General features: G+C 47.5%; 1 protein-coding gene across 2 annotated transcripts; it reads right to left on the bottom strand.

Annotated features, from left to right (window-relative positions):
• Positions 1-1927: 1927 nt before the first annotated feature.
• VGLL2 (vestigial like family member 2) lies at positions 1928-9921 on the bottom strand. Of its 2 annotated transcripts, none has more exons than XM_033234391.1 (4): positions 9602-9920; positions 6990-7299; positions 4438-4959; positions 1928-3049 (listed from the first exon to the last, which is right to left on the bottom strand). In XM_033234391.1, the coding sequence occupies exons 1-4, from the start codon at positions 9680-9682 to the stop codon at positions 3009-3011; spliced, it is 954 nt and encodes a 317-aa protein (XP_033090282.1). In that variant the 5' UTR covers positions 9683-9920; the 3' UTR covers positions 1928-3008. The 2 variants fall into 2 exon arrangements, with proteins under 2 accessions (XP_033090282.1, XP_033090281.1); XM_033234390.1 differs by lacking the exon at positions 1928-3049 and adding an exon at positions 3057-3194 and having other exon boundaries at positions 9602-9921.
• Between the last annotated feature and the right edge of the window lie 2336 nt (positions 9922-12257).

Here is a 12257-nt window from a genome sequence, read left to right as displayed (position 1 = left end):
ATGCTGTGGTTCGTGTGTCATACGTGCCAGGTCACTGGAGCCCGGACTGGCTCAGCAGTCTGGACGGTCTGTTCAGGACCGCCCCAAAGGCCAGTTCCAGTGAATGAGTCTTCTCACCAGCAACCTGATATTCGGGTCAGATGTAGCTTAGGAGAGAAGTTTCAGTAATCAGAACCTTGTAGGTGGGAAAATGTTCCCTGTGGGTTCTGATCACAGATCTTGTGAGTGTCAACGCAGGTGGGGTACAGGTAAACAGCCTCTTCCAGTGGGGAATACATGGAGATGTCCAGCACATAATGCACTGCCATGCTTTCTTCAACAGTATATTTAGTAGCAAATTCTGAAAAGTGCACTGGGACTTAATGCATTTTATTTACACTTGTATATACCAGGGATTCATGCCAGTGGAACATGGATTAAAAAAATCCACAGAGAAGTCCAAAGTTAATTTTAGTTATTGCTTCAATGTCCAAACCTCAGGCTAACCCTTACACAGCTTGATTAGGTTGGGTGTGAAGAATTTCAGAGTGGTGAAGGCTGTTAAATACTGAAGTGAATAAGAGAAGCAATAATAATTCCCTCCTGGAGAATAGAGAGCTGTACCTGACTGAATGGTCTAAGTAGTGTCATTTGATGGAGTTTGGACAATGTCTTATGACAGTTCTTTTGAGAATTGGGATTCTGTAAGTTCTACCAAAGCATCATCAATCTGTGCTTCTCTGACTTTTTTCCTTTCTTTATACATCTATTGTGGAGAAAATAAGCCCAACGTTGAAAAGCAAAGAGACAAATCAGAACTGGACAAGCAGTCACGCAGTGAATAACAGTGCAGCCCTGCACGGGGGCTACCCAGGTTTTCAACCTAACTTTGCCACTGATGAGCTTCATAACTAGGCACACTATTTCTCCTCTGTGTGCCTTAGTTTTCTAATAGGTAAGAAGGAGAACATCATAATAAATATCATATAGAATTGTCGTGAGGTTTAAATGAGTTAATCTATAGAGATCAGTGCCCAGTGCATGATAAACAATTAACATTAGTTATGATTATTGCTTTCACATGTGATGCACGTAATCATACAGTATCTTCCATCAGAGTGCAACCATATTTCTGGAATGATCATATGTACTTCACAGGTAGCCAAATGACAGAAAGAGGGTATGGGAAGCTCTGCCAAGCTCATGCTGTGAGTTAGATCCCTTAACTGCTTCCAATTCTTGAGACTTATCCAAGATAAATTATATTTGCCTCTCATGTTATAATGAAGATCAAGATTTGGACTAATATTTTTATGCATTAACAAGGTACAAGGGCAATTTGAGCAGCTCACAAAATCTCTCTACCAGACACTTTTGTGAAAGAACAGAAATAACTTTGGCATCAAGAAGAAACAAGGGGAAAAACTACCAGTTTCTTTCTTAAACATCTTCTTTGCCTAGTGAGAGATTTGGTTTCTTAGCCTAGTTTATTAAAATATAAAATAGCCAATATTTCAAAAACACTTTTAACTGAATACTCTACTGTCTTGAGTCTAGAATTAAACATGTAACAATAATTCTTTTCTGGAAAATAATAAATCTGTACTTGACTGAATGGTCTACAGGTAGTGCTTTTTGTACCTCTTTGCTTCTAACTTCTGAATGCTAACAGGCAAGCCCTTGGCCTCTGTAGGCCACAGTTTTCTTATCTGTAAAACAGACAGGGGCACCTAACTTCTCATTCTCCAAGGTTGATGTGAGATGGAAACAGCTAACATATTCATAGCACAGCAAACACGGTGGAAACACGGAAAGATCTATCTATCTATCTACATCTATCTATATCTATACATATGTCACACTGCTGACATCAAATCATACTACTGTGTTATTCTACTAGAAAAAAACTAAGTTATTTATTTTCTTTTTATGAAACAACACAGTGAACTCATAGTAAATAGACATCTTTAATGTTCATCTCTTCTTCCTTATCACCTTCAGCTTTGCCCACGCACAGACCCTTTCCCCTACCCCAACACTAAAGTGACCAAATCACAACCAGAGAGGCTGAGAAAAAAATTCGAGGTAATGGAGACTTCATGTACATTTCTTCCTCTTGTGGTGATTCCTAGTTCTTCTCCATGGAGACAGTTGGGGTCTTTCCTTGCTTTTTACATCCAGAGGATACAGGAACAGAATTCGTGGGACAGAAGGCAGAGAAGGGTTTCTTCTTTCATCGTAAAATGTTCCTTGTAAAAAACATGATATATATGCATACATATATATATATATATATATAATATATCCAGTGCAATTGCAATTGTTCTGCCAAATACTGAGAAGTGCCACCTTGGGTGATGTATTTCTGGAGTTTTAAACAGTTGTCTAACAACAGCTGCATTTTAGTAAGACTTGGGCAGGTGGCTCCAGATAAGCCGCTTGCCACTCACATTCAGGCTGAGGCTTCCATGTTCACAGTCCAAAGGAAAAAAATGTATCTTTGCGTCTGGAGGGGGCATTGTAGGGAAGGGATGGGCAGGAAGGGATCTGGAGGCTGAGAGGTGAGGAAGAAGGAATTGACTTCTCTTTACTTCTCTACCACAGTCTTAGATGCAAGTACACATACAATTTAAAATCTGACAGTAGTAGTGCTATAATCACACTACCTAACCAAATAATTCACATCAGCATAAAAAATATTCACACCAAAAAGTTTCATTTTCTTTCCCCCGTTCCAAGAAAGCTTATGATATCATATCACCTGACTCAGCAATCTCACCACAGATATTTCCAGTGATTCGGCCAAAAGTCATTAAACATAACTCGGAGTCTTTGGATTTGCTCTTTCAGCAGCAGGACTTATTTTTAGATGAATTTCTGTAGTTGTGGTTTTTGGTTTTCCCAATACACTGAGAAGTCTGAAGTCTCTGCCTTCCCCCATGTCCTCATCCACGGAGTGAGAGGCACAGACGCTGAGCCTCCAAGGCTGGTCAGAAGGGAAGGGGAAGGGGAAACCCTGGGTCAGCAGATCAGCTCAGGAGGGATGCACCACAGAGGGAATAACGACGAGCTGCAAACCAAGATCAGAAGCTGTTACAAACCCACTCCATTTCAGCTCTGAGTGCCATCAATTGCACTATGCAGAGACCTACAGGGAAGAAGGTGGGCGGTCTAAAACCAGTACACATCCTTGCTTTTGTCCGGAGGCTGCAAACCTGAAAATAGAGAGAAGATAAAGGAGAGAGAGGAGGTGGAGAGGGAGGGAAGGAGAGGGAGACAGAGAGAGGGGGAGGGAGAGAGAGAGAGAGAAAGAGAGAGAGAAAGAGAGGAAGAAGAAGGAGGAGGAGGAGGAGGAAAGAAGAAGAAGAAGAAGAAGAGGAGGAGGAGGAGGAGGAGAAAGGGAGGGAGAAAGAAGGAATGGGGGAGGGAAGGCACAAGATGTTTAAGGAAAGAAAGACAAAACACCACTGTTTTACTGTGAAAGTCACAGACTTCACCTAAAGTTGGGGGCGGGGCGGGGGTCGGTGACTGAAAGTAAAAGCAAAGCAAACAGAAAAGTCAAATCACTTGAGGAAAGGGGCAGTGGGCAGACTATAAACCCAGCGATCTCACTTATTATATAACTATTTCTTTCATTTGTCCTAAAAATAAGAAAAGACAGCAAAAAAGCAAACCCTTATTAGACTGTACGTTTCAAATACTTTAAGCCAAAGACTTAGGATTGTCATTTTAAAATATTCTTTAAGATTTACATTTTTAAGAGATCTATTTTATTTAGCAATTAACTTGATATCAGGATCCCATTTTTCTTTCCTTACAACTGTCACTATGTGACAAGATCACAAGAAGATTTTAAATTGTACTCTCAGCAGCTACTCTAGATCAGTGCTGTCCAATAGGAACACAACGGGAGCCATAAGCAAAATTCTAAATATTCTAGTAGCCACAATTGGAAAAAAAGTACAAAGAGATGAAAATTAATTTTTATAATCGATACGCAATGTGTCGAAAATATTTCAACATGTAATCAATATAAAAGTATTAACGACATGAAGCTTACATTCTCTTTCTGCACGAAGATTTGGAAATCCAGTGTGTGTTATACACTGACAGCACATCTTAATTCGGCCTCACCACCTGCCAAGTGCTCAGTAGCCCCATGTGGCTAGTGGCTACAGTATTGAACAGCGCAGAGCTAGAACTTTACCACTAAATTTTATTGTTATTATTATTATTATTTTAAAAGTCCTCTGTAACATTTACTGGCCACGTTAGGGTAGGGTCCTACTACACGCATGGCACAGGGCCATCTATCAGTGGAAACACGACCGTGGCATGTAGATCCTTGGGTCACAGAATTAAAGGTGTCCAAGGAGGATTAAGGGGGTCTAGGTACAGCCCAGGGTCGGGTACGGGGCCGAGGGGCTCCGCGAAGACCAAACTTCTTCCTCTGCTTACCTGAGTCCACGCTGAGGCCCAGACCCTGGGCCACGTCTCCCGAGGGGCTCGAGAAGGGCCCCCCGGGCCCGGCCCATGCGGCGCCCGCCGGCTCGCCCTTGCCGGAAAGCTCGCAGGGAGGACTACCGGGCGCGGGCGCTGGGGCGGGTGCGAGGCGGGCCGGGCGCCCTGAGGCGGCTGGCATCAGCAGCGGCCCATAGCGCGGGTCGAAGTGAGGCGCGTAGACTTCGTGCACCGCGGCGGGACGCGGGTAGGGGGCGGCCTGGGCGCCGAGGGCGCCGCCCAGGGCGTAGGGGTGATGCGGATGCGCGTGGTGCGGGTGCGCGTGGTGCCAGGGCTCGGTGGCGCCCTGGTGCAGGTGGCCATGCAGCGCGGCGGGCGAGTAGGGGTCGGCGGCGGCGAAGGGCAGCTCCGAGTGCGCGGTGGCCAGAGGGCTGCCCAGCGGCGCGGGCACTGGCGCCTGGTACGCGCTGTTCCAGAAGGAGGCGGGGAAGCTGCGCTGGCTCATCGGGAAGGAGCAGTCTGTAGGCCCGGGAGGCGGATTGGAGGAAACGAAGAGAGGTGCGTGTCACTGGGGCGGGAATCAGCGCCGACCTGCACGCCCCGCCCGAGAGCCGAAGGCGCCAGGAGGGCACACGGCTAGCTAGCCATGGTCGGGGGCCATCCGCCCCCGACCATGAAAGCGGGGGCGGGGGAAACTGTGAAAGCGAGATGGGGGAACTGCAAAATGGGGGCTTCTGGGAACCCCATGAAGAGGAGGCCTGCTTCCTCCCATTTCTCAGCCTGGTCCTCAGTGCAGAAACCAAGTGGCGGGGAGAGTAGTAACAGCGGAGAGACTCCTTCCCCGACTCAAGTCCTTGAAGCTCAAGGAGCTTCCCGAGACTCAGCGCAGACACGGTCTCCCTTTACCAGCCTTAACGTCTCCTCAAGCTAAAGATACCTCTTCCCACTCTTGGTCGGCCGCCTAGTGATCTCACTACCCCCTCTCGCGTTTCAGCTGTCTTGCTCCAGAAAATGTGCCCCCCCCAACGTCTCTGACAGACTGAAAGTCCATCGACATATTTTGAAGTCCTGCTATTATTAGTTTTCTTTCTAGAAACCTTTTTTCAAATATTTTTCTCCAAGAACTCAAGCAAAAGAGTAAACTAGTCACCTTAAAGGGCAGCTCTATTATTTGCACAGAAGGACACGAATAGACAGGTCTTTTATTCTAAGTTTTCATTAACTTTCTGCATCAAAGCAAGGACGCCAGGGATAATAATAATTATTATTACTATTGTCAGTTTCACTGTTGGTTCCTAGCCCGTGATAGCATTTTAAGGGAACAGCATTTAGATAAAATTTGTTGCCATTAGTAAGAAGGGAGAGAAAGACAGATATGTAATTCTTGGAGCCTTTATGGAACACCTCCTCTATAGAAGGAATCTGCACTATATACTAGAGAATTTAAATGATTTGAAAATGCATTCTAAGTGGTGAAGAATCTTCCTGTTAAACATATTTAGACAGAGAATAAAAAGAATGTATTTAAAATGAATGTTTTTTGGATCTTGTCTAAGGGCAAGGCTTATGCAAACTGCCAGAGTCTCCTAAGGAATAAAAAGGGTGTGAAGGTTGTCATTTCCCTCCCAAAGACAAATGAAAATTTGTTTTAGTTTTTACAACAAAGTTCTCCTTTCTCCCCTTGGTACTCATCAAATACCGCTTAGTGAGCCAAGTTGACTTAATTCTTCCCCCACTTTGTCTTGGTGGTAATAAAGGGAAGTTGAGATTTCAGAATAGAAGGGAGATTTAGTTGAGTTGTCCAACAAATAATTGTCCTAGGATAGAAAAAGCAGTGCTTTGTGGGGGAAGGTAGAAAAATAGAAAAGGGGATGTGTTTCGGAAAAACTCTTTTGGCTCTATCTAAATTTTTGTTTCTTTGTTATTTTACTTGCTATTGAGATGCTTCTGCTTCAAGAGTTCTCAAGTAATTGGAGCCTGGTGAAAGGCAAAGGTAGGTTTTTGGAGACATTCTCAAGCAGGTTTTGTCTGTATGGAGCTCTAGAACTGTTTCCTCTGGGAAAATGTTTGCAAATTGGTAAAGTGTTCTTTAAGTCCTTGGCAATGAAGCTCCTTCGCTCATTGGTTTGGGAGGGTGCTGGAAACCTCACATTTTTGACAGCATATTTATATCCCTTTCTTGTTGGAGTCTTACAGCCTTCTCTGGGGATAGTTAGGAGGGTAAGTGTTATTCTAATTTAAGAAAGCAGTAAATAAAGTGACCTCAAAGAGGTTAAGAGACTTGTCCAAGGTTATATTGCTAAGAAGTGGTAGAACCAACACACAAACCTAGGTCTTCCAATTCCAAGCATAGTGTTTTTTTCCAAGGAGTTTTTTTCTTATACCCATGCCCTTTACCCCTGCGTTTTCCTTACCCTTTCCAAATGCTCCTCTGCACACCTTCTCTGACACCTAATATTCTTTCAGCTGCATATTTTTAGGCTCCTGTAGGTGAACCCCAGGCTGAAAGGACCCTCTATGGGTCCTTCCCAGCAGGGCCCCATACTCACCTCGCCAGGGCCCAGAGCTCCTTGGTGCTTTGCTGCTGGTACAGCTGGGAGAGTAGCTGCTGGGTTGACTCAGGGCCCTGCTGAAATGTTCATCTACCACGGAGCTGATGTCCCCCTGGAAATAAGTGAAGAGGACGCAGCGGGAGTTGATGTACTCTGCCTCTGGTGGGCGCTCTTTCTCTGGGCTGCCTTCTTCCTCTTTTATACTGGCTGGGGTTTGGCTGGAAAATGAGGAGCTGCCGCTGCCACTGCTGCTGGGGCTGGCATTGCACTCCTGGGCTTCCTGCATTTTGGAGTAATAGGCTAGTTTCTGTTCAGAGAGAGAATGAACAGAGATGTCAGTTTCAAAAGCCATGGCAAATTCGGTTCAGACTAACTCCCTCATCCTAATCCCTAAGGTATTCATGGGGAAACTGGCATATGGGCCTAAGCCTTGTGCTGTTAGCATAAAACTAGCAATAGTGGGGCAACATAGCTAGCAGGCTTCCCAACCTGCACCCAAGCAAGGGCAAGCTTCCTTAAAGGAAGATTGCTGTCCTTGGTCCCTCTGACTCCTGGAAAATTTCTCCTAAAATGTCTGGGTAAAGGTCTCAGGAGACGCCTAAGCAGATAGGTTTGGAGCTGAATTTGACCTCATAGCTGGGCTCAGGGCAGATATATTTTTAAAATCAGACTCCAAGGGTAAAGGACACCCAAGTACAGTTAGAACCTGACTGTTCCCTGCCTGAGAATCCAGGGCAGAAGCACAGGATACAGGATAAACATCCTCCTGAGGAAATAGGAGCGGGGGCAACCCCCTACCCCTACAAAATCCACTCCCTGCAACTGCGGATGTGTGAAGGAAGGGAACCAGGAATATAAAGGAAGACATTTTACATTTAGTAATGAATTGTGTGGGGTAAAAATCTGGGGTAACATGACTGGGGAAATACGGATCACTTTAATAAATGTAAGTTGATATTTGTTTGATTACCCCTACATCAGTTTTTAAACAGATCTTCTCTTTAATAAGGAAAGACCAGTGGATTATGAGTGTTTCCACCCCATCATCTCCACACATATTGAGGAAATGATAAAAAGGAGCAGACAGAAGAAAGTTAAGATCCTGGCTGTGAGGTGGTATAAATCGTCATGTCTGATAGTGATTTTAAAAAGCAACGCAGCTTCTGTGAACATTTTCTTAGAAATGAGCAACGGACTGAAAGAAGTGTTAAAACATTCTGCAGGCAGAGATGGCCTTGAAGAGGCGGCCCGAGTCATACAAAAATGAACAGAGATCTTCATGCAATAGATTGGTTCAGGGTCTGGGAGGAGAAAGGGCCAGTCAGAAAACCAATCCACCTCTCTCCTCTTGGCTTGCCATAGTCCCACCCTGGGAAGAAGTACATTTCAGAAGCTGGAGCCAAAAGGTTTGAGTTATTTGGGGCCAAAACGATGTAAGATTTAGCAATATCACCACTTCCTAAATGACATCTTCCCCTACAATGAATAACTCTGATGATTCTTAAAATTAACATGGAGGCAAAACAAACTGCAAGTTGTGAAGTTTAAAAGAGGAGAAGAGGAGGTAAAAAAAAAAACAGAAAGCCCTACCCGGTCCATCATTAATTCATCGGGAAATTTCCGAATAGACATTCTAAATTTGCAGACAAAATTAGCAAAAGCATCCACTGGGGCATTGGGGTGTATTTCAATTTCCCCAAAGTAGGTTTCCAACCCGGAGGGGACCCCTACTGCCTCCCAGGTGTATGATTTCATTCTTTTCCTGCACTACTGTCCTCAGTTTCTGCTACCTCAGCTGAGGAAACGGAAGGAAAATGGTTCAGACAGACGCTGCCTGAAGAAAAGAGAAACTGGCAGAATTAAATGGAACTTGAAGAGTTTGCAGAAGCCGGGTTGAGTAGTCTTCTTAAAGAGTTAGTTGGGAGCAGGGCTTCCCCATTCAGCTACTCAGGCTGGAGAAAGGCAAAGTATTGTCTATCAAGCTCGCCTCTGCCGGGTCAATCGTACTCCGGAAAATACTCCCAGAACTTCGCAAAGGAAAAATTATAAAACTGCGTGGTGTTCTTTGAAACGAATTCGCTGGATCTGGAATTAATTACCCTGGTCGCCAGAGAATTGAAACGGAAGAAATTATTCCTGAGACGAACTTGCAAGGATGAGAACACTGGCCCTTGCATCTCAGAAAGAGGCTGGCCTTTGCTTTTGGTTTTGTTGTTACTTTCACCATTGGGACCAAAGTTTGGTTTTTCCCTGCGTCGGCTTTGCCTGCATTTCCTAGTACCTGCACCTGGCTTGGAAGAATCTGGAGTCCGACAGACCCTAAGAAGAAAATCCAGCCCGTGCCATCTTCCTCTGATTATTCCAGGGAAGACCTAGGCTCACATTAGCAGGGCTTAGCTGCTTCCCGAGAGCAAACAGGCGAGCTAAAGGGGTTAGCTAATTGCACTACCAACTGCGGGCGGCTCCGGCCATCCCCGCATCCCGGCTGTGCCCGCCCTGGTCGGACGCCCCAGATGCGCGGAGGCGCAGCGGACCTTGCCGTATAGGCCGTGCCGCCGCAAGCCGGGGGCGCGCCACTCCTCCCCAAAATCCCCGGAGGAGACACGTACCTGGTGGTAGGGGGTGTAGGCGGCTGCGAAGTACGGCTGCGGAGGACCATAGACTTGGTACATAACATCCAGACAGCTCATGACTCTCCGCAGCGGAGACGGTTAAGTGTTTTTTCATTAACTCTCCTTCTCCGGAGCTCAGGGGTGCTGCATGGGCGGCGCTTGGACCCGAGCTCTGGAGTCATCAGGCGGAGGGAGGTCAGCGCGCTCCGCGGCTCGAAATCCCGCTGGCTCACTCCCCTCCCACTCCTGCGATTTTACTACAGACCGCGCTCCAGGGCAGAAGCGCCTGAGCTCCCGCTAGTGGGCATTTAAAGCCCACGCCCGGCGGGCGTGCTGACGCCACTCGGGGGCTGCGGAGCGGGAGGGGGTGGTGGGGGGCGGGGACGGGGGGCCAATGGGGAGCCAGGGACGCCTGTTGGAGGGGCAGCCGTGTGTTTCCCGGGGCCCCCCTCCCACAAGCATGAGGCCAAGGGTGCAGGAGACTATGCGGTTCTCAGCGGATCCGAGGCTTCGCACCGCGAGTAGGAATCTCCCAGGACAAAATAGGAGACAGAGAGAAAGAGAGAGAGAGAAGGCGGCGGGGACGGAGGGATCAGGGCTCATACACGCAGAGAAAGAAAGTTGGAGAAAGGTCTCTTAGGAGAGCCTTTGTCTCGTGCTGTAGAGTTGAGTGGGTGCTTCCAGAAGTGCCCAGGTAGGGCAAATTCTCTGCTTTCGGCTCCTGATGATTTGTGGGGATGACGGTGCTGTCCCTTGGAATCCCCTGGGGAGTCCGGGTCGTTGCAGACAGGATGTGGGAGTCCGGGTACTCCTCCGGGGCGTGGAGGAGCTCCCTCTGCGGGGAAATGGCAGTGACTGAAACCTGTAACCGCTGTCCTCTAATCCACTTCCTTTCGCTCCCTCTAACCTGGTCCTCCCGCCGCCTGTTCCACAGCCCAATTCTGCTCTCTTGGGCCGTGCCCTTCAGTCCCTCTAAAGTTCGATCCTGCTCCTTTCTCTTTGATGTTCTTCACCTGAACCCGTTAGCTTCGCATAGATCTCGCCCCGCCTCCGGCTGCTCCAGGTGTGAGCTGCTTTCGAGGAGTCCAGGAGGCTTTACTCGGCCCCGGACGCCTGGCTTTCCATGCTAGGGTCTCCTTGGCTGGCGTCCTTTAAAGTTTTGGCAACTTTGGGGACAAGGACTCGTTGGCGCTAAGAAGCAGCACGCTAGGACCCGCACATAGAGAGGTATTTTGCTGCCTATTCAGCCGATAATACCAGCTGCGATGGTATGTTTCATTTTGGAGAGCTGGAAATATATGCACTCCAACTATAAAACCTTCACCCCTTTGTCTCTCAGGCCCTCGCTGAGAGCTCTGCTGGCTTCGCCCGCCTTCCTGCGACTCTCCCCATCCTTCTCAAGCCTACCCCCCACCAAGCCCTCTAGAAAGGGGGGTGTAACAGTGGAGTCTTCAGTTCTAGAAGTTTAGGAATGCACTGAGACAAGGCTATCTCCATGGCTGGGTCAGGTGGGGGAAGGGGCATTACGGGAATAGTGGCGGGCCAGGCTTGGGGGACCAGGACCAAGGGAACAGGTTGGGAGCATTAAGAGTCTAGACTCAAGAAAGAGGCAGCATGGATTTCAAACCTTAGTTATTCCCCACCTTAAATACAACAGAAAGTCTTTATAGATTGTCAAGCTATAAGACTGAATAAATGAACCCTTGAGGATCTATTTGTGTTTTAAAAGTAAGTATTTTAAGCCAAATTGTTTTAGGGTTGCAGTTTTGGTTTTGCCCAATTTATAGATGGGAAATGGCTCTGTGTCTCCAACTGCTTGTAACTGGTGAGCCATCTTGAGAGATTCGACAGTTTCATTAATTAACTACAACGTAATCTATGTAAAGTTATGTAATCAATGAAAAGTGACAATAAAGACACTCTTGTAGACATTTCCATGCAAACCTTTTTAGGGGCCAAGCTGCCTCTTGGATGAACTCCGCCGGCTTCTTTAGCTTCTGATTATCCAGGCGCAAGGGTGAAGCAGAACATCCATCCCACCTCCATCCCAATGCGCCCTCCCTAGGAGTTTCTGAAGATAGGTACAACCGCCTATGAGCATTTTCTTTGGGGCAAGAGGGGGAAACCCTTACCGAAGAGCCACAGTGCTCTCTCCTGTGTGCGGGAGATGGGGACTTCAGGTCCCAGTCTCGCTGGCCGCTGCTGCGCACCCTTTCTGCTGGGTCGGTTCCACCCAAGCCCGCAGGAGTACAGGTGCCAACGCAACCATCGCGCCAGGGACGCCGCGCGGCGGGTGGGTGAGGCCCCGGGGGGTCCCTTACCCCACTTTCGCGCAAGTCCCGCAGTACCTCCTTGGACACAGAGGTTCCGCTTTGGGCCTCTCTGGGCGTGAGCATCCGTCGCTGAAGCCCGCTCCTTTTCGAGCAGCCTGGGCTTGGCAGTGTTGTGCGGGGGGGATGGGGGTTGGTGGGCGGAAAGCGGCGGGAGGCAAGCTCCACTAGCATGTCCAGCCAATGCATGGAAACCTTGCTCTTGTCCTCGCTCACCTTCGAGTAGCTACCTCCTATTCCCTGTACCCGGTCACATTGACATTTTCAAATTTTACTATGGCTATAGTACTGGAAGACTTTTACCTTTTTTTTTTTTCTTCAAT

The sequence above is a fragment of the Trachypithecus francoisi genome, unplaced genomic scaffold (assembly GCF_009764315.1).
Source record: "Trachypithecus francoisi isolate TF-2019V2 unplaced genomic scaffold, Tfra_2.0 Lachesis_group15, whole genome shotgun sequence".
Classification (NCBI taxonomy): Eukaryota; Metazoa; Chordata; class Mammalia; order Primates; family Cercopithecidae; genus Trachypithecus; species Trachypithecus francoisi.
The sequence above is the reverse complement of the archived record's forward strand: the minus strand, read 5'-3'. Positions and strand labels throughout refer to the sequence as shown.